The sequence below is a fragment of the Diabrotica undecimpunctata genome, chromosome 8, assembly GCF_040954645.1.
Source record: "Diabrotica undecimpunctata isolate CICGRU chromosome 8, icDiaUnde3, whole genome shotgun sequence".
Classification (NCBI taxonomy): Eukaryota; Metazoa; Arthropoda; class Insecta; order Coleoptera; family Chrysomelidae; genus Diabrotica; species Diabrotica undecimpunctata.
The window spans coordinates 65,931,451-65,957,802 of record NC_092810.1 but is presented as its reverse complement, the minus strand read 5'-3'; the positions used below and the strand labels follow the sequence as shown (position 1 = coordinate 65,957,802).

At 33.4% G+C, this 26,352-nt stretch overlaps 1 protein-coding gene across 1 annotated transcript in view; it reads right to left on the bottom strand.

Moving 5' to 3' along the window:
* Positions 1-299: 299 nt before the first annotated feature.
* Positions 300-26,352, bottom strand: part of LOC140447650 (lysophosphatidylserine lipase ABHD12-like) — a 165,093-nt gene continuing 139,040 nt past the window's right edge. Inside the window, exons 5-7 of the mRNA XM_072540426.1 lie at positions 21,551-21,712; positions 14,033-14,160; positions 300-470 (exon numbers count right to left, since the gene is read on the bottom strand). Of these exons, the coding sequence (XP_072396527.1) occupies positions 434-470; positions 14,033-14,160; positions 21,551-21,712 (327 nt within the window). The 3' untranslated portion in view covers positions 300-433. The remainder of the gene's footprint in view (positions 471-14,032; positions 14,161-21,550; positions 21,713-26,352) is intronic.

Here is a 26,352-nt window from a genome sequence, read left to right as displayed (position 1 = left end):
CTATACCGACATTAGAAGTCTTAGTTAAAGTTAAAATAAAAACATTTTATTAAGTAAAAAAACCGTACTTTACAGTAAAAAAGGGCACATTAATTTGAATTCATGATAATCAAATATTAGCTTGATGTGTACGTATATTCTAAACATGTGACAAGTGCTTATATCCTAAACATAATCCATGCAAATATAAATGTTTTCAAGCTTGTTCTTTTTCTTTCATAGAAGAGGTTTCCTTTTGTAGTGAGACAGTGGGTTTCTACACTTAATCAAAAATAAGATACTTCGTTTTGTTCCTTAATTCTTTATTTTTTTACTAAATTACAATCTAGTTAATAAATAAGATTTATTACGTACAATATTTGACTAAAAAATATTACAATAAAAAAATTATAAAAAATATTACAATTTCAGTCAACTATTATAACTTATTAAGCTACTGTTTTCTTTTCTTGGCCAGTGACACAAAATCGCTAAAAATAAACAAATTAAATTATACTATCGAATTATTAAGATGCTAAGAAAGGTAACAAAAACTCCTCAAAAAATTTATACACTTATGGACAAAATTTAAATATTTTTTATCATTATCACTAGATAATGATTTTAAATTATTAAAGTAAAGTCGTAAGCAGTTATGTTTACTTGAGTTAAAATATTTTGACATTTCATTTATAATAATGGCTTTTTTATATGGCTGCTAAATTCTTACGTTATCTAAGAACAACAGTCATTTATTTAGTTTACCAGCAGACAAGCGAAATGCAACTGTGATGATGGATAAAATTAAATATGAAAACAAAATTAAAAGCCTAATAACAAACGGACCTTATACGATATGAATAAAGAATACAACGAAGCCTTTGGAAACCAGAATATATAGAACTTTATTCAAGTTTAAAGATTATTTTACCAATTTTATCAAAGAAGATTAATTACACCCCATTACAACAAGGCACCTCATTTTTATGGGGAACCAAAAGTTCATAAAGCGAATACACCACTTAGATCTATTTGTAGTACCATAAAGTATCCTTGTAGTAAAGTGTCAAAAATTTTATTAAATATTATATAACCATTTGCAAATAAAAATAAGATATTTATAAATAATACATACCATCTTTTAAATTATCGAATATTAAAATTAATTCAACGTTGTTGAATTGACGTTATGTACTGATAATAAATTACCTATTCATACCTATTGTTACGTAAAAATATGAGTCATAGTTTTAACCTGTAAACATGTTTTTATTCACATGTTTATGTTTTAGATTTTACGAGAGGCTGCTATTTACCTGAAGGGACCTTCCAGAAACGGTCGAGCCGATGTAAAAATACCCGTTTGCCTTATCGTTATAATTTCGCCGCTAGTCGAAAAGGCTGTTCGATGGTTCTAGCGTAAAGGCAATGGCATATTTAACAGGACATTTTATTTGGAAGGGACAGTTAATTCTGAAGACCCGGGGCCGCGACTTTAATTGTTACGTACGGATATATATAAATTATTGTTAGATAAGTTAATATAAATAAAAAATAAATTAAATCCGTAAGTGTTATAAATATTGAACCTTTTAATAAATTCACAACAAATGGTGTCAGAACAGTGGAATACTTAAAATAAATTGTGAAAATGGCTACGATTTATGAGCTGACAGTGACTAATTTAAAAAGACATCTCGAAGACAGAGAATTAGCTTCTACCGGAAAAAAGGCTGAGTTAGTCCAACGACTAAAGAACGCTTTGCTAGAAGAAGGACTAGATCCAGAGACTTATATATTTGAAGACAAGCATATTGCTGTTATCTCGTCGATTGCGAAAGTTTCTGGTGACATCGCATCATTAGAGAACAAAGTTTCTGACGATATTTTGAAAGTTTCCGGCGACATCGTATCATTGGAGAACAAAGTTTCTGGCGATATTTCGAAAGTTTCTGGTGACATCGCATCATTGGAGAACAAAGCTTCTAACGAGATTTCTTCTCTGGAAAGCAAAGTTTCTGCTAACATCTCTTCGGAAATCTCTAAAGTCACTTCTGAGATGTCTGCCCTGGACGATAGAATGTCTTCGTTAAAAAATCAAGTTGCTGCGGATATGTTGGCCTTCGAAGAAAAGATTAAAGAGATGGAAAGGAAGATGGAGGAAACAGGGACAGCAGAGAGAGGTAACAATCCGATTACAGTGGAGATAAAAGAAGACGAGACGAAATGTAAGTTGGAAATATGGCCGAAATTTGAAGGAAGTGGAGGTTCTGTCCATGTGGAAGTCCCAACTTTCGACGGAAAATCGTCATGGAATAACTACATGAAACAGTTCGAATCAGCTGCAAGAGCGAATGGATGGTCTAAAAAAGAAAAGGCTGTAAACCTGACTATCGCTCTTCGAGGAGATGCCTTAGATGTGCTTCAGACCATAACCGTAGAGGAGACCGATGATTTCGAACAACTGAAGAAGAGGTTAAATATGCGATATGGCCACGAACATTTGGAGCATGTATATCAGTCGCAGCTTAAAAATCGAAGACAAAAGAAAGATGAGGCTCTTCAAGAATATGAGGTAGATATTGCCAGATTAGTACGATATGCTTATCCAACAGCTCCCGAAGACATGATGGAAAAGTTGGCCGTTCAAACGTTTATTGATGATCTTCGTGATCATGAAATGCAGAGAACACTACGATTAGCTCGTCACAAGACGCTGGTTGATGTCCTATCCGCCGCCCTCGAATACGAGTCAGCTACGCAGGCCTCTGGCGGGTACAGTAAAGTTAGGACTGTAAAAGAGGAAGAAGATGAAGATAAACTTGACCAGCTCGTTAATATGATGAAAAGTATTACATGCAAGAAAACGAAGACCATAAAATCAAGAAACTCACCATCAGGAAAACCAGAACGAGTCGGCTTTAGGGGAGCAGCTTCGACCCGGAACTTTTCCAAAGACCCTCTTATACTAATAGCTTATTTGAAATGTCGTGAAGATAGTGTATATGTAGATGGAGACATAAATGGTAAAAAGCATACGTTGTTGGTGGATACCGGAGCGACCAGAACCATTATACGCCCGACAGTTATAAACAGCCGAAAGAAACTGTTACCAACGAGGTTGCGACTTCGGACCGCTACAGGTGAAAATGCCAACATTCATGGAGAAATCCAGGTACAATTGGGAATTGGAGCAGAAAAGTTTGTCCATACTGTTATAGTTGCTGACATCGAAGAGGATGTTATATTAGGAATGGACGTAATGAATATGCATGGATTCCAATTGGATTTTAAGAACAAGGTAATCAAAGTTAGCAACGAGGAAGTATTTCTCCATCCACATAATGACAACACTGTGCAAGCAGCCATTACAGAAGATACAGTCGTGCCTGCGAGAAGCGAAACGATCATAGTAGCGCGACTACAGGGAATTGTAGACGAAGGAACACCTGTTATGATGGAGCCTTGGAACCACGACGATGAGGTTGGCCGTGGAATCATAATTGGAAAGGAATTGGTGACTTCGGCTAAAGAAATTACTGTGAGACTTATTAATGTCAACGACTACCCAGTGACCATCAAGAAAGAGACAAAGGTAGGAACTTGTGTACCTGTGACATCCATAATCCGTCAGGCGACAACATCTGATAATTCCAACGACAAATTCGACCAAATGGTTGCAGTTGCAGGACAGTCTCTAAACCAGATGGAGAAAAGGAAATTAAGGGAATTTCTTCGGCAGTATAGTGATATTTTCGTACCGAAAGGAGGAAAGACGGGAAGAACTACCGTTGTTAAGCATAAAATTGATACTGGTAATGCTAAGCCAATTCGTCAAACAGCTCGACGATTACCACAGGCGAAAAGAGAGGAAGCTGTAACGATTGTTCAGGAAATGAAGAAAGACGGGGTGATAGAACCTTCTACGAGCCCATGGGTCTCTCCGGTGGTCCTGGTTAAGAAGAAAGACGGAACGACGAGGTTCTGTGTGGATTACCGTTTGCTGAACAACGTTACCAAGAAAGATAGTTATCCTCTGCCTCAGATCGATGACACATTGGACACATTGGCTGGAAGTAAGTTGTTTTCTACTTTGGATTTGAAGTCTGGATACTGGCAGGTAGAAATGGACCCAGTAGATAAAGAAAAGACAGCCTTCACCACAGGATCTGGATTGTGGCAATTCAACGTTATGCCATTTGGATTCTGTAATGCTCCTGTGACATTTGAGAGGCTTATGGAAAATGTGTTGAGAGGGTTATCTTGGAAAACATGCCTGGTTTATTTAGATGACATAATCGTCTTGGGGGAGACATTTGAAGATCATTTGAGGAATTTAGAAAACGTTTTTAATCGACTTAAAGCTGCCCAATTGATGCTAAACCCCAAGAAGTGCCAGTTATTTCAAGGTAGAGTCAATTATCTGGGTCATATAGTCAGTAAAGAAGGAGTGGCCGTGGATAAGGGAAAAATCGATTCCATTAAGGAATGGCCAAAACCAACTGACAAACATCAAGTGAGAAGTTTTCTTGGACTATGTACTTACTACCGGAGGTTTATTAAGAAGTTTGCAGATATCGCTAAGCCATTAACGCGACTTACGGAGGAAGCAAGAGATTACCGCTGGGATACAGACTGCCAAAATGCCTTTGAGACGTTGAAAAAGCATTTAATAACAGCACCAATTTTAGGGTATCCACTGCCAGAAGGAGAGTTCATCTTAGATACGGATGCAAGTAATGTGGGAATTGGAGGAGTGCTGTCTCAGATTCAAGGAGGACAAGAACGAGTCCTTGGATATTTTAGTAAAGTTCTTTCAAAACCTGAGCGGAATTATTGCGTCACGAGAAGAGAACTTCTGGCAGTAGTGAAATCAGTAGAGCACTTCTATCAATACCTCTATGGAAGGAAGTTTTTAATCCGAACAGACCATGCCGCCCTTAAATGGTTGATGCAGTTTAAGAATCCAGAGGGTCAGATAGCCAGATGGATCGAACGACTCCAAGAATACGATTTTAAGATTGAGCACCGAGCCGGAGTTAGCCACAGAAACGCTGATTCTCTTTCCAGAAGGCCATGCCCAGCAGAGTGTTCCCACTGCAACAAAACGGAATCCAAGAAAGCAGCAGTGCTAAGAACGACGATTGTCAACGACGACTGGACGCCTACTAAGATAAGGGAAGAACAAGAGAGAGATCCAGTTATACAGAAAATCCGAAAATGGAAAGAGGAAAACCGTCGACCACCTTGGCAGGAAATATCAAACCTATGCTCAGTAGTTAAGACGTATTGGGCCCAGTGGGACTCATTTATCATCGAAGATGGCTTGCTCAAACGAGTCCTGGAAAATTATGACGGTTCAGAGAAGAGAAGACAGTTGGTGATCCCAAAGAGCAGAATAGCCGAAGTACTTCGTCAGTTACACGACAGTCCATCGGGAGGGCATTTTGGTGTAAAGAAGACCCTTCAGCGAATTCGGGAACGGTTTTATTGGATGAACAGTTCCGACGATGTAAAAGACTGGTGTAAGAAATGTACTATTTGTGCCACGAGTAACGGGCCTTACCGAAAAAGGAGAGCTCCTATGAGACAATATAATGTTGGAAGCCCGTTTGAAAGAATAGCTTTGGACATCGCTGGGCCATTTCCAGAAAGTGAAAATGGAGGCTAGTACATGCTGGTAGTAATGGATTACTTCACTAAGTGGGTCGAGATTTACGCACTTCCAGACCAGAAGGCCGCCACCGTTGCAGATAAGTTGATCCAAGAATATATCAGCCGATTTGGAGTGCCTTTGGAGATCCATAGTGACCAAGGCAGGAACTTCGAAAGCGATCTATTCCAAGGAATATGTGATAGACTAGGCATGAAGAAAACAAGAACTACCGCGTATCATCCGCAATCGGATGGTATGGTAGAACGAATGAATAGGACAGTTGGCAAGTATTTGACAAAGATGGTGTCCGATCATCAGCGAGACTGGGACCAATACCTTCCGTTCTTCACAATGGCCTACAGATCTGCTGTTAACGAATCAACAGGCCAGACACCAGCCAAAGTCCTATTCGGACGCGAAATGCGACTACCTTGTGATCTAGAGTTTGGGTGTCGACCTGGAGAAGATGTAGCAGGTGAAGATTATGTGATCGAATTACGAAGAAGAATGGACGATGTACATGAGTTGGTCCGTTCCCACCTTCAGATCGCTAGCGACCGAATTAAGAAACGGTACGATACACAAGCCGAAAAGGGTTGCTTTAAGAAGAACGACAAAGTCTGGCTGTATAATCCCAAGAAGCGGAAAGGTTGTTCTCCCAAATTGCAGCAGTTTTGGGAAGGTCCATACCTCATCATGGAGAAGATCAACGATGTCATCTACCGAATAAGCAAGATTCCGAGGGGAAAGCCGATGATAGTATACCATAACCGGCTGGCGTCTTTCGAAGGTGACCACGACGTAGATGAAGAAGTGGAAGTAAACCAAGTCCAAGATGTGTCTGTCCTCACGTTTGAGGAATTCATGGGTGCCTATGGAGGTACCGGTAAAGCGAGACATGGTGTTACCACTGAAGAAAAGCAAGATCTACTCGCGCTCCCCGATGACTACTCGCTGGCCCTTACTATCCCGGCCAGTATCAAAGACGCACCAGGGTTGGCATCCGTCTTTCGAAGGAAGTTTGGTCGAGTTGCAGAACTTCAATGTCAGGTGCCAGCTCCCGGTAAAACCTTGAAACTCCAAGATGCATCACGTTACCTTTTCTACCTGGTAACAAAAGACACTGCCCGTGACCAACCTACCTACCGAGATGTATGGGAAGCCTTACTTCAACTGAGAGAGCACGTACTAGAGTCCGACGTGCAAAAGTTAGCCATGCCAAAGTTGGAGTGCCGCCAATTAGATTGGAGGGTTTTCCGAAATATGGTGAAGATCTTTAAAGACACCGAAGTCCAGGTGTTAGTCTGTTGCAATCCGCATAGTTACTGGTGCGAAGAGAAAACCGCCCCTTGTCATTTTTATACAACTGGAAGTTGTAAAAGAGGGTCCAGTTGCCGATACCAGCATACCGTTCCAGTTCTAGTCCCGACAAGGTTCCAGGAGGAACCATCTTTTGAGAGGGGGGCAATGTTACGTAAAAATATGAGTCATAGTTTTAACCTGTAAACATGTTTTTATTCACATGTTTATGTTTTAGATTTTACGAGAGGCTTCTATTTACCTGAAGGGACCTTCCAGAACCGGTCGAGCCGATATAAAAATACCCGTTTGCCTTACCGTTATAATTTCGCCGCTTGTCGAGAAGGCTGTTCGATGGTTCTAGCGTAAAGGCAATGACATATATAACAGGACATTTTATTTGGAAGGGACAGTTAATTCTGAAGACCCTGGGCCGCGACTTTAATTGTTACGTACGGATATATATAAATTATTGTTAGATAAGTTAATATAAATAAAAAATAAATTAAATCCGTAAGTGTTATAAATATTGAACCTTTTAATAAATTCACAACACTATTTTCAACTAAATAATGAATTATAGAAACAAAATTTTCGTCTAGCAGTGGGCTCTAGTTTTTCTTCATTACTAGCCAATATATTTATGAAAGATTTTGAAGCAAAGATTATTTCTAGACAAAATTTAAAACTCACAGTATGGTGGAGATATGTAGATAATGTATTCTCAATATAACCTCATGGATCAGAGTTAGTGACACATCCCTGAATGATGATAAAGAAGAGATAGTAACATTTACCGGGAAAAAGGAATATAACAACACACTACCGATTTCTAAATTACAAATCAAAGCACATCAATATTAAAAAAAGAATCATTAAATCCTTATACGATAGAGCCAAAATTCCTTATTCTAGCGAAAATTCGTTCTTAGAGGAGAAACATTTGTTAACATCAGTTTTAATAAAAAATAATTATCATTTGTCGTCTATAAACAAAGAATTTTCAAGAATAGACCGATACGAACAGAACAACTTAGAACGGGATCCTACAATATTTACAGGAATTACGAGAAAAAATATCAATACTAATACCATACATAAAATGATTATCGGAAAAAGGAATGGGAAGTAAATTCAACAGTTCAACAACATTCAAAACAACAAATACATTGAGATCTATTTTATTTAAAACTAAACCTAACCATGAACAAGAAAGAACAAAGAATATTGTATTTATAAAATACTTTATGAATGCGATTATTTTTATTTAGGTGAAACATCAAGACCATTAAATGTTAAATTAAGTGAACATTATTCTTATATTCAAAATAGAGAATATGATAGATCTCAAATATGTAAACACTATCGGGAAAATGAACATAGGGTTTAATAAAAAGATTCAAGTATAATCCTGAAGGAAACAGATGGTAATAAGAGAAAAATCAAAGAAGCGGCTTCTTCTCGACAGAATGCAGTGGGATCTGGTTACACATATTCAAAGAAGAAATCAATAAAAGAAAATACCACTATTAGTAAGTCAATAACACCAAATAGCATGTCTGGATAGTATCATGAGATTTTTTTCCTTTTTTTTTCTCATGATTTACTATGGAATCACTAACAGGAGAATTTTACTGACATCATGTCATGTGGTTGTCTTTTTAAAGACAAAGCACATGCTATGATTTTTTTTCTGGCGGGTATTCCTAAGTTAAAGTTGATTTCATGTAATCGAATGAACTACAGTATACTCCCTCTATAATTAACACGGTTATTACCGGTTTCTCTTATAAGGAGGTACATTAGATGTCCCGTGAAATTTGAAGTTCTATTGAACTAGAACCCTCTATAGCGAGGTAAATTTGGTTAAAATGAGAGAAAATAAGATCGAAAAACGTGTTTTTTTACATTTTTATATGTAACTTCTTCTGTTTAATCTATCGACCGATATTGTGTTGTTGAAAATTTACAATTTATGATTCATAAGTGTCAGTGTAGGGGTTTCACCATTCGCAACTAATAAGATAGATAAAGAGGCTTAAAAACATGACAAATGAAACAAATTTCACATTTCGTTTCACATCGTAGATGTTTATTGTTTATTTTCTGATTGTTCTTTCGCTTCTTGAAAGTTGTGTTGTAGATTACATAGTCAAATAAATTACACACTATGACTACTAAAAGAAAATCATTTACTTTAGAAGAAAAAATTAACATCCTTAAAGATGTTGAGAACGGTAAGAAAAAAGCAGAAGTTTGTCGTGAAAGAAGAATTTCAAGTTCAACTCTATCTACCATGCTTAAAAATAAACACAAGATTTTCGAAGCAGGCTGGTCTTTTTCCGGTAAATCGAAAAAACTACGTGCCGCAACTAATAAAGAACTCGATACTGCAATGGTCAAATGGTTTTCCGTAAACAGGGCTGCGAATGCTTCAATAAGTGGACCACTCCTTCAAGAAAAAGCAACACAGTTTTCGCAGGCGGTAGGTGGTGATGAGAATTTTAAAGGATCGAGTGGGTGAGCCGTTTTAAGGCCAGGCACGAAATTACGTGTGGAAAAATTTGCGGTGAAGCGAAGAGTATTTCCAAAGAAGTCAGCGACAACTGGTTGAAGTCATGGCCTACAATAAGACAAAATTACAGTGACGATATTGTTTTCAATGCCGATAAGCTGGGACTTTCTTTTAAACTTACTCCAGATAAGACCCTCAAATTCAAACATGAACGTTGTATAGGTAGCAAGTTATCAAAAGAAAGGGTAACTGTACTCGTGTGTGTCAACATGTGCGGTTCCGAAAAAAGGAAGTTAGTCGTCATTGGGAAATCTCAAAAACCATGATATTTTAGAGGTATGAATCAGCTTCCTGTCACATATAAATTTAATATAAAATCGTGGATGACAGCAGAGATTTTTAGTGGAGAACTTTTAAAGTGACTCAGCTCATCCAGAAGTTAACGGTTTAAAAAACTTCTTTTTCTTCTTTCAACTTCTTTTTTTACCCCCAAATTGCACATCTGTTCAGCAACCGATGGATCAGGGCATTATAAGGTCCCTTAAAGTTTACTACAGAAAACTTTTAGTTAAGCAGGTCCTAAATAATGTGAAAAACCGTAGTGAATCCCCTGTTATTTTATTAGATGCCGTAATTTTCATCCACAAAACATGAACACTCATAGATCAAAAAACCATCAAAAAAAGGTTTAGGTCATGCGAGGTGGACAGAGATGGAGGTAGAAAACGAAGAAGATGAATATCCTGTAGCAGAGTGGTTGAGGTTACAACAGCAAGGTCAAGAACTAACCCAACTGAACAATGAAGACGAGTTTGCTGAATTCATTGGCATTGATGATGACGTCATTGTTTGTGATTTTCCGACGGATAGTGAAATTATCGCGGAAGTAATAAATCCGCCGGCGGAGCGCCTTATCGTCAGTGACGAAAGTGATAAAGATGGAGAAGACAATCGCGGTGAATCTACGCAGGAAGGTCCTAATAGACAAGATGTGGAAAGTGCTTTAAAGGTTGTAAGAAACTTTATCCAAAGACAAAACGCAAATGAAGAAGCATACAACTGTTTTACATCTTTAGAAAATATGATAGATAGAATGATACTGGACAACTTAAAGCAGTTAAAAATGACAGACTTCTTCCAATTGCAGAAGCAATAGTTTATATTATCCTTGAAAATAAGCTTTATACATTATGTACTTGGAAAAAAATGTAAGTAGAGATTTTTTGTTTTAACGTATATCATTGACAATAAAAGTAAACAACTTTTTTTCAAAAACGACATTCAAACAATATTTAGCATGTTATATTGCTCCGAATCGCTTCATTATAGGAAATTATTGTTTTAGAAAACTACATATTCATATCTATGCACAGTATTATTGTTGTCTGATATAACGAGATCGGCTTATAATGAGGTAATTAGTCTGCCATTTCAGTTCTCGTTATAGAGGAAGTCTACTGTATCTGACAATAAAATCGTCCGAGGAATGCAACTCTACTTTAAAATATATAATAAATGTCTGAATTGTCAATATGAATAAGTCAGATAAATGGAACTTAAATTAAATGGCCGCCCCAAATAAGATTGTAATCCACAAAAACATTTTTTGGCGAGAAACGTTTTTTTTTCGCTTGTAATATTTATTTTTCAAGGAGCAACTGTACCTATATTTATTTATATAAACCCACATTATTAACAGAAATAAAAAAAAAAGATTTTTAGTTTTCCTTTGAAGGCAAGTTTAAATAAAATTCTTTATATTCTGGTTTGGGAATATAAGCACACATATTCACTAAGTTGTTTTTTTTTCTTTACTTGCAAAGGATTCTTATACAACAAGAAAGACTTTCATTTAAAATGGCAGTTACTGGCAAAAAACCTTTTCTAACTCCATTTTTTTTAGCCAAGAGATGTCCAAGGTATTATATTTTGGCTTCCTTGACATAATAGATTTGTGGGATCATCATTGGTAATTTTGTACCAAACCACTTCAGTTATTTTAATCTTGCTCTTCAGTAAAGCTGACTCGACTATAATTAAGTTTTTAAAATCGGTCCTCTCAAGAGGAGTCCTCTCAATAAATGGCTTCGAGGGTCTTGTATTGGCTATAAATTTAATCCAATCTTTTGGATAATATACTGATGCTGTTTTTTTTTCTTACGCTCAATAGGGGCGAAATCCCATTCGCAGGGAAGCTGATATTAGTGTAACGCAATACTATGCCAGTTATAAACTCTCCAACCCTATGTGAAGCTCTTAGAGGAAACACAGTTTCTGCTGATTAATTTAAAATCATACACAGATATAAATAATTTTGTAACTTTTTTTTATAGCGTTAAATTTTAAACCAAATTATGTTAATACAGGAAGAGCAAATAACAACATTATAACAAGCATCTTATCCAATTGGGATTACTACAGTACTATCTACACGGATGCCTCCAAATCAGAAGACGGTACAGGATGTGCCTTTTACATCACCACGGAAAAGGCGGAAAAAATGTTCAAATTAAAAGCAAATATTTCCATATCTAGTGCGGAAGCAATTGCCATTTATAAAGCCCTACTTTTTGTGTCTAACAGGGAATCCTCCGTTATTATTGTTTCAGATTCCGTGTCAGTTCTCACAGCCATTAACCAACCTTTTTTTCCAACCACATACTCCAATCCGTACATAATATTAATTAAAAAATTAGTGAAACACTTTAAAGAAAATAAAAAAAATGTGATGTTTATATGGGCCAAAGCACACAGTGGAATTAAACATAACCAACATAAAGAACATGTGGAACAACTAGCCAAATTAAGTATTTATTCAGTGGATACCACAGAATATCTACCCAGTATATCTGATTTAGTTGCTTCACGCAAGGCAGTTTTGAAACATAAATGGAGTGATCTTTGGTCTGAGTTTTGTTTTCCAGCCCAAATAGATACACTTCTTTACACACAACTGTCCCTGTTGCACATTGGCATAGAACTTATAATGTCCCTAGGCGTTATATAACAATCATATCTAGGCTTAAATTTGGACATGCTTATTTTCCTGCTCATCTTGCAAGAATTCATGTGATCGAGAGTAAAAACTGTGTGGAATGTAGAGTAGGACGTGACCTAGATCATGTCATTTTTGGTTGTGCCAAATATAATTTGGAATCCACCTTATTATACAATAATATAGTTCATATTACCGGTAAATCTCCGTTTAACGTTTTATCTGGCCTAGCGACTCAAAATAGATTAATTTACGATTACATAATCGATTTTTTGACCAAATATAATATTTTTTTTAGTTAAAAAAAATTTTGTTTTTACTTTTTACCTTTGTTTTCTCTCCTTTATATGTTTAATCATATTTACCGTGGCCTATTTCTCCTGTGTATGTTATATATTATAATGTCCTGATGGGCCCCTGGACGTGAAGCGAGTGACCCATGTTAATTGTATGTGTTTATGGATATACATGTGTATGTATATATATTTTTTCCCTTTTTTTTATTAATTGTTGTACTGATTTCCCAACTTTAAATTTATCTATATTAGTCTATTCAATTGCAAACAATTCAAAAACTTTTTAGTGCGCCTAATGAGATTAAAAGATCATGTAACTGGCTGTATGGCAAACTGCCGAAGCCATATATAAAAAAAATTATTTTGTCCTATACATAAGTCTGACCAAATAATTATTTTTCTGTCTGGTTTTTCTATGGGCTTAAAGGTACTGATAATATACTTCAGTAAGCAAAATATTGTTTTCTATTTTTTAGCTTTGTAAAAACACTCGTTTTTACCCATATTATGGTTTGCTTCATTATAACATGAATATTGACGTTGCTAGAATATGTTAAAATGTTTTAGCGTCAATTTGAAATCTCTGCATTCCTCAGATTTGGCACATACAAGCTCAACATAAAATCTATCGCATCGCGCTCAAGTGTCCGATCTAGGTGTGCCAAATTTCAAGTTGAATTCATAATTAAATATGTATAGAGTTTTTATTTTATTGTCCTTCCACTCACTAAGACTAATTTTTCTTTTTCGCGATTTATTTAACTGATTTTCTGTGGCCACACTCACATTAACACATGCTACATTCGCCATGTCTAATATTTCTAATGATATTACAACCTTATTTGCCGCGGCTCTACTTGAATGTTCACATAAAAATGAACTCAGGTGATTCACAAATATTGAGGGTTACAACCTTATTCGGGGCGGACATTTAATTATTAGAAGAATTTTTATTATCAATTAACAAAAACAAACTTTATTTAATTTGTATTTTTATTATCGATTTTCAAGGTGAAATCAAACCGTCAAAATAAACTTATTCTAAAGTAAAATTGTGGCTTATTTCAAGTGAAAATAGTAAGCTACGAAGAAAATGGCTTCAGAACAATATTACCATAAATTAAAGATCTGATTTTAATCAATTTGAGTCGTTAAAAAGACTGTTCTTAATTTGGCTTTTTTCTAGGTTTGTAATAAATAAAAAATATATTTCTAAAAGTGTCATTGGTACTAATAATTAAGCTAGTAAAGATTAAGGTATCTTAAACTACTTTGCATGATTCAGTACTTACTTAATAATATCACCGATTTCTGGTGCTCTATAAATATATTTGTGTTGATAGCCACATTTTGATTGAAACTCGTAAAATATTATGGGGCCTGCTGTTCTTTGCCTGCATTTCTTTCCTGTCGCATAAAGCTACAAAATAATATAATTTCTTTTTTAAGCACTTCAAATGTGTCGAAGTAATATATACAATAGAATGAGCACTTTACAAAAAATAGAAGCTTTATCGAGTAATATAATATATAGTCTACAACCGGAAATTAATTATTGTTAAATTAAAAAGGTTGTATAAATAATATAAAAAACAAGCTGTTGCAAAAAATAGGGTAATAAATGTGTTACAGCTAAAACATAAAAAAAAATACTGGCGAAATTTTTCATCCTATTATGTCGTTGTTCTTGACGTGCAGATGGAGCTTGTGCCAGGCAGTTTATTGGCACGGGGCCAAGAAAATAGAAATACGCAAAGTAAAGGTGATTGCATCGTGCCCAAATCCGCACGGCGATTGCGTGGCTAAAAATAACTGTTATGTTCGATCTAGTGGTAGTACCAGACCTAATCTCCTCTGGTACTTCGCCTTATACATTGGATCTCTGTAGATACGAACTCTTCTTTTCCCCATGTTTATTGGACCAGAATACACCAACTAAGGGGAAAGTTGATAGGGCCGAAGAACTTCCTAAATTCCAAACATGAGAATAATGTAAGCCACCGGATCGATAGGGACTCCCAGTTTGAATTGGCTACACTGTAAATCCTATTACCAACTATATTATCCTAATTCTATGTAGTTAGACTAAACGGTATAGAACTATGTTTATAATCTCTCGAATAAGCAGGTAAAATATGTTTTTGAGAAAACTAATCTTAAAAATTGGGCAGCTCATTAATCAGATAACATAGTACGTCACTCCTTTAGTACTCTGGCTAATATAATATAAGAAATGCCACTTTAATTTCATATACATTACTATCCAAAACGTCTCGATAGAGTAAATAGATTTTATAAAATGCCAGTAGATTTGGTTGGGCCACAATGTCTTGCAGCAGTTGGTCGCTGATTAGCACGTTCCATGTACTATACAATGGAACTTTCTTTATGTATATATATATATATATATACATATATATATATATATATATATACATAAATATATATATATATATATATATATATATATATATATATATATATATATATATATATATAATATAGAGGGTACACGAACGAACACTGTAGATTCCTCAGATAATTTTAAGACAATTTAAACCAATTTACCTAGTCCGAAAATGCTAAAGCTCTTTGAATATGGCGCCTTGTATTAGTTTTTATTTTAAATACCCCCAAAACGCTATTTTTTAACGAAAACTGGTACGATTATTTATCTTGTAGAGTTAAATCTATTCGATCAATTTAGAAATTCTATTACCGGTCATAGGTGACCGTTGTGGGTAGGTTAACGCATATTTTATTGCATAACTTTTTTGTCTTTAACTTTTAAGCATTCAGTAAGTATATTTGAAAATTTTTCGTTTTTTCGTCATGAAAGTTAAACATATAGGTACCTTAATTAATTTTATAAATTATCTTTTGTTTCAATAAATGCAGCATCCAATTCGTAAAAAAAGTTTGGGAAAAGAAGCAAAAAATCAAATTGAAACAAAATTTTATTTACAGGGTTTTAAAAACAAAAGATTTATTACGATGAAATGAAACTAACACAAAAGAACAAATATCAAAAGTAAATACTTAAAAAAGATGCTCGATGTGATGAACATTAGTCTCTATGCATTAATTTGCCCTTTTGCTTAGAGAACGCTGAATTCTTGCAAAAATTTCAAAGGTATTTCTTAATTTGTTGCAAGCATCTTGTATCCTTAGCCAGAGTTATGCACGATTTTGTATCGGAACGGAATAAATAAATTCTTTTATGTATTATCAAACACAATAATCACAAGATTTAAAATCCGGCGCCCTTGCTGGCCAAGCAACTGGACCGCCTCTTCATATCAAGTAATTTTCGTAGTTATTATCAAGAAAGTCTCGTACATTCGTGTTAAAGTGGGCCGGGCAGCCGTCGTGTAGAAACCATAAGTTTTGCCGAATATTTACAGGTACATCATTTATTAAATCAGGAAACCATTTTGCTGAAAATGTAAGTAATTAGCACCGTTTAAACGGACAGGCAATTCCACAGGTCCAAGTAGATAATCGTTAACTACTCCTATCCAGACATTTATGCTAAACCTATGCTAATGCTTAAATTCTTGAACAACGTGGGGATTGTCACCAATATACGAATTATATTGTGCATTATGCACATTAAAAATTCTAGCGAATTCTGCACGAGCAGGAAAATCTCCTTGTAGCATTACTTATACCTTTGTAAAATAAAAAGGATATAATTTTTGTTGTCTAAGATATTTCGTACGGAAGATTTTAAAATTGTGGGATACATGGCAGATAATCTTCGAACACTAATTTCTGGATTTTCCTAAACTTCCATTAACATATCATCTTCATGTGCTGCTGTTATATAATCATGTCGTCCTCTTTTACTATATTTTAGGACCACTAAATCTGTTTCTATTAATAGATAAAGATAATAGATAAAGAGCTGTAAATATTGAGTGAGATTAATCACGATGGGGAAATTTTTCAGGGTATCTACGTTGTGCTGCTCGAGCGTTACACCTCATTTCGCCATAAACCAAGCGAATTAGCGTATTCCTCATTAGTAAAAATCAATTTTGTTGAATTGCAATTGTTATATTTGAATACCACAAGTAAAAAACTAAAAGATAAACTTACAATGAAAAACGTAGGTTATACTTCTGTTAACAGGTCAAGACCAACTGCTGCAAAAAATATTAATTTAACTTTCATGATTAAAAAACGAAAAATTTTCAAATCGATTTTTCTGGACAACAGTGTATCCTATCGACTTTGAGTAGAAGTACCTTTTAGTATTAGAATACCTGAAAATTTAATAATAACTTACTTAGTAAACGCTTAAAAGATAAAGACTATAAAGTTATGCATTAAAACAACCGTTGTACTACTCAAAACGGACGCCTATGATCGATACCAGAAATTAGTAATTTATAAAATCGATTCTCTTTCAACTGATGCCTAAAATTGCTGTTTCATCTATAGATACCTCCGATATCACTTTCGTTTTAAAATTGTGGTTTAGTTATTTTTAAAAGGTTTTCGTATGCAATTTGCAATTTAAATTTTTGCAATGATATTTTTCTGATTTTATGTAAGCTTTGTCCATCAAATTGTATAATTTTCAGTGGCAATAATGCATATTTCTATTCTATTCTATTCTATTCTAAGAAAGTATTCATTAGACTTCCTTTTTTTATATTCATCCTTTTAAATTCATTAATAGATAGGTTAACTGTTAAATCTTTACATATTCTAGGCTATCTCGGACCATAGCGTGAGATGGGTGTGCGGAAAAACAGGAAAAAAACAATATGTTTTCCTAACAATACCAAGTGACGGATTACTTACTCAACAAAATCAAGTGCTCTATACTAAGAACCAAGCAAAATGCCAAAATGAGCAAATGTTATACAACGCCTGGGTACAATAAAAAACAATAAATAGAAAATCCTATTATGATGATACAACAAATAAGAATCCAAATAGAGACAGTTCAGAAGAAAATAGAGAAAAAAAAGCAACAGCAAAATTAAGATATAAAGTATCGCACAGATATCCTCGCATGAATTAAGTAAAGAAACTGAACGGATTCAAGAAAAGCGAAAAGCAAAAAGCAAATCTGTATGTACTTCAAAATCATGAAATGGAAAATAATCATCAAGTCATACGTGAACAATAGTAATTAAGGAATAATAAAGTACTAAACACGATGTGAAGAATACTAAACAAGGAATAATAAGACCAACTACCCCTAAAGAAGTAACCGAAGTAATCAAAAACAGTATCAATTCCAAAAAGGCTCCGGGATTTAACTTAATATTAATAAGGAGAAATAGTACTAACATAATCTAGGAAGATAACCGTACAACTCACAATCCCTACAAATGCAATATCGCTAGTAATTATCTCCAAAGTATGTAAGAAAATATTGCTAATAAGAATACAATATATACCTACTCGACTACAAAAAAAATATTCCTTTAATTATTGCTACTTAAAATCAAAAGATATCTTTCCATCAGAATATTCAGAACCACGACCAATTATAGCACGAATTCCACAGGCAGTGTTATGGGACCCACACTATATTTATTTTATTTTTATTTATCGTATGGCATAAAATAAGAACACAAAATTAAAAATCAGTATAAAATGTTAAATGGAGTATTACAAACGAACATCTAATATATTATTAATATAATGTAAAAAATTTTCGGTCGCAATCAGGAACTTATTGAAAACTCCAGAAAAACGCCTTCAGGGGCATTCTTCAACAATGTGACGGACGGTCTGTCGTTAAGCACCACAGTCACACTCAGGTCTAAGGGCTTTTTCGCATCGATATAAGTTGTCAGCACATCTACTGCTGCTCGTTCTTATTCTGTTATGCGTTGTCCATGTATTGCGGGTTAGTTCAAAGTTTGGCCAATTCTGATCGATACAGGCCATTTAGTGTGCTTCCTGTGGTGAGTCGCTCTCCCATTGTCTTCTTCAAACTTTGGTGAGGTTAATATGTTCCTGATGTAAGGAGTTAGCTCTTAACAACGGAGGATATCTGGAGCGCAGTATGTTTATTTTGATATCAAGCTTATCATGGTGGATGGGTAGTTGATGATTAGCCTCGATTTTTCGATATTCTCTGAGAAGAGAATGACTTAATCGCAGTTTCGGCAGTGGAATGTGACTCAGAATGGAAAGTCAATAGTTCGGTGTAGGTGTAATACCTACAGTAATAGTACCTGAGATCATTCCCCTTGTCTGGTTTTATTGGGTGCAATAATCTTCGTGTGTTTGCTATTGAGTCGTACCGGGGAAGCATATTCAGCCGCCGAGTATACAAGTCCGAGGGATGATCTGAGTACAGGGGATGATCTGAGTACAGAGGCTGACGACGCCCATGTGGTGCCACATAGCTTTTGGACTATATTATTTAGCGTTTTCAGTTTTGTGGCCGTTCTTTGTAGGTGTTCTTTAAAACCTAATGTTCTGTCCAGCGTCACTCCAAAATATTTTCGTGTTAAAGTGAGCAGTCTGTATTCAAAATGAACGGAGAGTTTTTTGATGGCTTGGGCATCATTTAGACGAAAGCAGCACACTTCATGTTGTATATTCATTCAGTAATATCCATGTTATGTCTTGCTGCATTGGCGCAGTTATCAGCGTAGTTAAATTTCTGCGAAGTGGTCCCAGGTAGGTCCGCGATGTATAAATTAAACAGTAAGAGTGCCAAAACAGATCCCTGTAGCAGTTTATTGCTGAGCTTTATTTGGACACTTTTAAAGTTGCAAATCGTGACTTGAAAAGATCTGTTGGTGAGCATGCTATCAATGAGTTTAGTTACTTTTTGACACAGGATGGCACGGATTAGTCTTTGTATTCAAACAGTATCATATGCAGCTGATACGTCAATGAAAGCAAAGTTTGTTTTTTGCTTTCTTTGAAAATCTGCTTCAATATGTGTTGTATGGGTGATTTCTCCTGATTTTAGCATATCTATATATAAATCAGTCAGCCACTTCTAGCATATTTGCCACAGTAGAGTGAAAATTCTAGATAAATTTTACCGGAGCCGGGTGCCTTACCAGATTTTATTTCTGATAATGCTGAAATAGTTTCTTCTGGAGTAAACTCGCCGAGTATTCAGATGTAGGCGGACATGCACTTTTTAGTATTTTAGTTCTTGTTTTACTTTGGTGGTATGGTAACGATCTCTAGGTGCTTCTGATGTTGCTATAATGTGGGAGCTCTGTTGGGAGCTATCGGTACTTTGTATCTAGTTGGAAGTCTGCTTCTAAAGACCATGCTTTTCTGCTTGATTTACTAAAGTCTAATTTTTCCACAGTTTCCATCCATTTTTGTCGTCTGGCTGCATCCAAACTGTGTAGTAGTTCGTCCACAATTTCTTGATCTTGGCTTTCGTTATATTTTTGATACTGTAATGAATTTATTTAACTGCTATGTCTTCATTTAATTTATAATGTCTTTATTAATTTATTATATTGTTCTTATTCTAATTTATTAAAAAGCACGATAATTTATATAAGTTTATTAACCACTAATAATACATAATTTATTTTAGGCGAACATAACAATTAAAATCGCGAGCGCGTCCTCAAAATTAACTGTCCCTTCAATGAAAGCTCCGTTATTATATATCAAAACACAGCCGGTCGAGAATTCAGCCTGATTATACTAGAAGGTCAACCCGGGTCATCGTTTCGACCGTTTTCTGGAAGGTACCGTTCAGGTAAATAGAAGGCTCTCGTACAATCTAAAACGTAAACATGTGAATAAAAACATGTTTACAGGTTTTTAATATGACTCATATTTTTATGTAACAATACAATTTCTCACATTTTTTATCCCATCCTTGGGCATAATCTTTACGATATCCTCTGGGTACAGTTTTCTTCACTGTAAAGATAATCACGCCAACAAATGTCATGTAGTTTGCACGTATTGGTGTTATCCATCCCAGACATTTGTCCAATCTCTCAGTAAAAGTCTCCCAGTTTGCTTTTTGAAAGTTCAACCTAGCTCGACTATAAGACAATATTCTTGGTATATTGATGCCAACTTCTATTACAACTGGTCCATGTTGGCTATATGGAAAATCTGGGAATACTGTACGTAAAGCTGCCAGTGGCTGATTGTTTTCATTTGTGAAAACAAAACATAGGTCTGGGCTGTATTCTCGCCTTCCCTGCAGATCGAAAAGTTTCCCGATCTTTAGCGTCAAAGACTAAATAAGTGTCAGCCTTGCCGTTTTGATCAGTGCGCCCATACTTCCAGAGTTTATAATGACTCCGAATAACATGCGGAGGCCTCAGCACTGCCGGGGGTTTATAAATATTGCTGACAGTAATTACGCCAATTTGTATAGTAACCATATGAATGTTATTTATGTCTGATATAGAACATATGTGTGCATTTTCTATTTTGTTTCGAACATAGGTTGCCACTCTATATTATTCACTCCATATTATTTTCACACTCCATATTCACTCCATATATTATTCACTTCATATATAATATCCACTATATTTATTGAGTACCTGTGACATCCCTGTTACAGAAAATATTAAACTGGCCACTTTTGCAGACGACATTGCAATCCTAACAGTCGGTAAAACATTCGAAAAAAACTACTAGACACCTCCAAAACGCAGTAATCAAAATAATCACTTGGATTAATAAATGGCGCATAAAATTAATGAAGAGAAATCTGTTTATATTAATTTTACTTACAAACAAATAAATAATCACTCACTTAAACTAAACAATAAAATCGTCCAGTAAAAATTATCATTTTTAAATGATTAATATTTAATTGAAGCAAAACTTACCTTTTTACCTAGTTTAATAGGAACAACATTATCATCTTGAGCATGTAAAATTATTATGGGTGCATCTATTTCGCATATATACTTATCTGATTCAAGAGTTAGACCATTTCTTTTCATTGGCTGTATAGCAACATAATCAAACCAGGGCAAAAATGTAAATATCTAAAAATTTAATTTTTATGCAAAAGGTAGTTATAGGTCTGTAAACAAAATAATATTACATTTATGCCTAAATTTTATGTTTTATTTTAAAGTAGTTTTTTATTTAAAATCTGGGGTTTAGTTTCAATTTTGTTTTTTCTGAATTTTATAATTGATAATAGGTTAAACAAAGCTTGGTATTGTTCCCTGCACAAGCGAAAATATAAAGGTATTTTTATATATAAAATATCCAACAGCTCCAGGTCAAATCAGCCCGAATAAAATAAACAACATGCATAAAAACCGAAATAATGTTTGCTTGAATGCTTGAATAACACTCGTCCTGTTTTAAATACAATTAATTGATAAAAATATGTTATGGATGGTCTTTTTATTTATCACTTTAAAAGAAATATTTGGACTATTTTAGGCTTACTTAAATCTTGTAAATATCAAAGATACACCATCAAAAATAACTGTCGCCTATTAAATGTGTGAAAAAGCTTACGGTAATGGACATTTAGAGACATTATCGTAAGCTTTTTCACACATTTAATATCATTGACTGCTACATGTCTTTTTAAGGTCTTTTTTATACTTGTTATAACTTCTATGGATTTTTGGTTTTTCATATTGTTCTTTTTAGATGAACTGATGATGCTTTCTGAGCAGAAAGCGAAACGTCTTCAATAAATAGATGAAGTAGCCACCTTATTTGTCTTTTATTTCTCCACTTTGACCGAAAAACCCACCACTCTTCGAGTGTTCCTTAGTTTAAATTGGATTTTGACGGTCGTACTCCTTTTCTCGATATATATAAATATATAATAACTTACATTATATAAATATATATATGTATATATATATGTATATATATATGTATATATATATATATATATATATATGTATATATATGTATATATATGTATATATGTATATATATATATATGTAAGTTTACATATATATATATATATATATATATATAATGTAAGTTTCCCATACATCCTACTTATTGTGCTGTTTACCGCAATTCCTCTGTAATTTTCACACTGATCTTTTTTGAGGATAGTTGACATGATAGATAATTTCCATTCTTTTGGTAATTCGGCCCCATTCAAGCAGACTTGAAAGAGTTTTCTTAACTGTTCTGGAGTTTGTCTGTGCCGGCTTTGACTAATTCTGCAGGGATATCACCAGGACCAGGGGATTTTCCATTTTTCAGGGATTTGGTTATTTATTAAAATAATCTAAATGAAAATAACTTAAATGATAAAGAAGAGACAATAACATTTACCATGGAAAAGGAATAAAATCACACACTATCTTTAAATATATATATATATATATATATATATATATATATATATATATATATATATATATATATATATATATATATATATATATATAAGAATAAGAAAAAAGAAGTACTTGTGACTCGTTTGGAACAAATATATAACTGTTTTTGATGGGTTGGAGTCAATAATAGGGCTATTGGTTAACTATTTTTTTATTCTCGAGCTTTCAATTGTGTTTATAATTATTATCAAGAGCTAAAAAAGACAAAATACTTACAAGGTTGAACTAAAAAGAAAAAACAATTTTTGTTAACTTACCAAATAAAAATTAGTTTGGTAAGTAAAAATCACTGCTTACATCTTCAAAATATTTAATAAAAAAATGTTTTTCTCTAATAAATGTTTCTCCGAAAAGTTTTATAATTTTGAAAACATTTTTTTAATATAAAAATAATTGAATTTATAAATAAGTTCAAATAGCAACCAATTACAAATAGCCTCAATGTCATAAATGCCAACATAAAATTTTTATTTTTGACAATTATATTGCCAAAAGTAAAATTTCGTTTAAACATTCTTTTTTGTTTAGTAACAAAAAGAAGAAGATTTATTCACCGTTGACAGATGTCTGAAAGAATGTGACAGATATATGGAGAATTAAATATGACATTTTACAAGTTTTATATATAAATCATAAAGAAAGAATATAATTATAAATTTTGCTTAAATTTTGAATTTCAGATCTTTTGTTTAAACTATTATCATTTTTGCTAATACAAACCATTTCCAAAAAAGTCCTTTTAAATTTATTACTTTCACTACATAAAATTTTAATGTTATCAAAATCCATAATATGGTCTTTATCGATTACATGTTCTGCCAAACCACAAGATGGTTTTTTAATTCTGCAATCACTTTTGTGAGAAATAATGCGATTTGAAAGATTTCTTCCGGTCTCACCAACATATTCAGTCTCACACTGAGTACAACTAATGCTGTATACTAAATTCGTTTTTTCAAATTTGTCTATAGGATATTTAGTTTTAGAATATAAAGATGAAATAGTTTTGATGTTCTTTGTTGCTATTTTTATATTGTCAATAACCTTTAGTGTTTGTATTAATTTAGGTGTTAATGATGTATACCATCATTCAAAGGTAGTGAATGATAATAGATGTTCTGATTGTTAGATACAATGTTTTGAGATTGAGCAAAAAATGGTGTTAAATTATTTATATTACCAATATTAGAAAAAAGTATCCTATGTAGCATATCTGGAGGATAAGAGTTTTCAATTAGAATATTTTTTAATAATTGAAGATCTTCCTGTAGATAATCTGGATGAGAAAGTTTTAAAACACGTTCTTTTAATCCTGTTATAAGGTTCATTTTCATCTTATTTGGATGGTGAGAGTAATAGCTTATAAATCTATTACTACATATGGGTTTTCTGAACCATCTGGTTTTCAACATATTGTCTGTATTTCTTACAATTCTCATGTCAAGGAATGGTAGAGAATTATCTACCTCTTCCTCAACTGTAAATTGTATATGTTGATTATGACTGTTGAAAATGTTGACTGTTTCATGAATTTTGTGTTTAGGAAGTGCCAAATCTATCTAACAATCAGAACATCTATTATCATTCACTACCTTTTATACCATCATTAACACCTAAATTAATACAAACACTAAAGGTTATTGACAATATAAAAATAGCAACAAAGAACATCAAAACTATTTCATCTTTATATTCTAAAACTAAATATCCTATAGACAAATTTGAAAAAACGAATTTAGTATACAGCATTAGTTGTACTCAGTGTGAGGCTGAATATGTTGGTGAGACCGGAAGAAATCTTTCAAATCGCATTATTTCTCACAAAAGTGATTGCAGAATTAAAAAACCATCTTGTGCTTTGGCAGAACATGTAATCGATAAAGACCGTATTATGGATTTTGATAACATTAAAATTTTATGTAGTGAAAGTAATAAATTTAAAAGGACTTTTTTGGAAATGGTTTGTATTAGCAAAAATGATAATAGTTTAAACAAAAGATCTGAAATTCAAAATTTAAGCAAAATTTATAATTATATTCTTTCTTTATGATTTATATATAAAATTTGTAAAATGTCATATTTAATTCTCCATATATCTGTCACATTCTTTCAGACATCTGTCAACGGTGAATAAATCTTCTTCTTTTTGTTACTAAACAAAAAAGAATGTTTAAACGAAATTTTACTTTTGGCAATATAATTGTCAAAAATAAAAATTTTATGTTGGCATTTATGACATTGAGGCTATTTGTAATTGGTTGCTATTTGAACTTATTTATAAATTCAATTATTTTTATATTAAAAAAATGTTTTCAAAATTATAAAAAAAATTTTCGGAGAAACATTTATTAGATAAAAACATTTTTGTATTAAATATTTGAAGATGTAAGCAGTGATTTTTACTTACCAAACTAATTTTTATTTGGTAAGTTAACAAAAATTGTTTTTTCTTTTTAGTTCAACCTTGTAAGTATTTTGTCTTTTTTAGTAGCTCTTGATAATAATTGTAAACACAATTGAAAGCTCGAGAATAAAAAAATAGTTAACCAATAGCCCTATTATTGACTCCAACCCATCCAAAACAGTTATATATATATATATATATATATATATATATATATATATATATATATATATATATATATATATATATATATATATATATATATATATATATATATATATATATATATATATATATATATATATATCTATATAAGAAAAAATTTAATGCGAATTGATAGTAAAATAAAGGTAAAAGGTATCGGCATAGCTCGCAACAAAGGAAAAAAATATAATAAAATATGTGTATAAGATGGAAGGCAACCATATATACGCATTTCTGACTATTGATCGTCTTCAGTACGGTGCAACCAAGTTGGAAAAGAGCATATTAACTTAAGAAAGGATCACTACAGGAGCAATGCGACCAATTTGTGGCAATAATGTTAGAATACTCTGAGGTTTCCAGAGCAACAACTAACACATCCACGAAGGAAGCTAAGCTACCTGAAGAAAGGAATGCCAAACGTTTAGAGCGTTTTAAACAATAAGAAAAAAGTTAATGCAAGTTGATAGTAAAATAAAGGTAAAAAGGTATCGTCATAGCTCGCAACAAAGGAAAAAAAATATAATAAAATATGTATATAAGATGGAAGGCAACTGTATATACGAATTTTTGACTATTGGTCGTCTTCAGTACGGTGTAGCCAAGTTAGAACAGGAGCATATTAACTTGGGAAAGGATCACTACAGGAACAATGCGACCAATTTGTGGCAATAATGTTAGAAGACTTTGAGA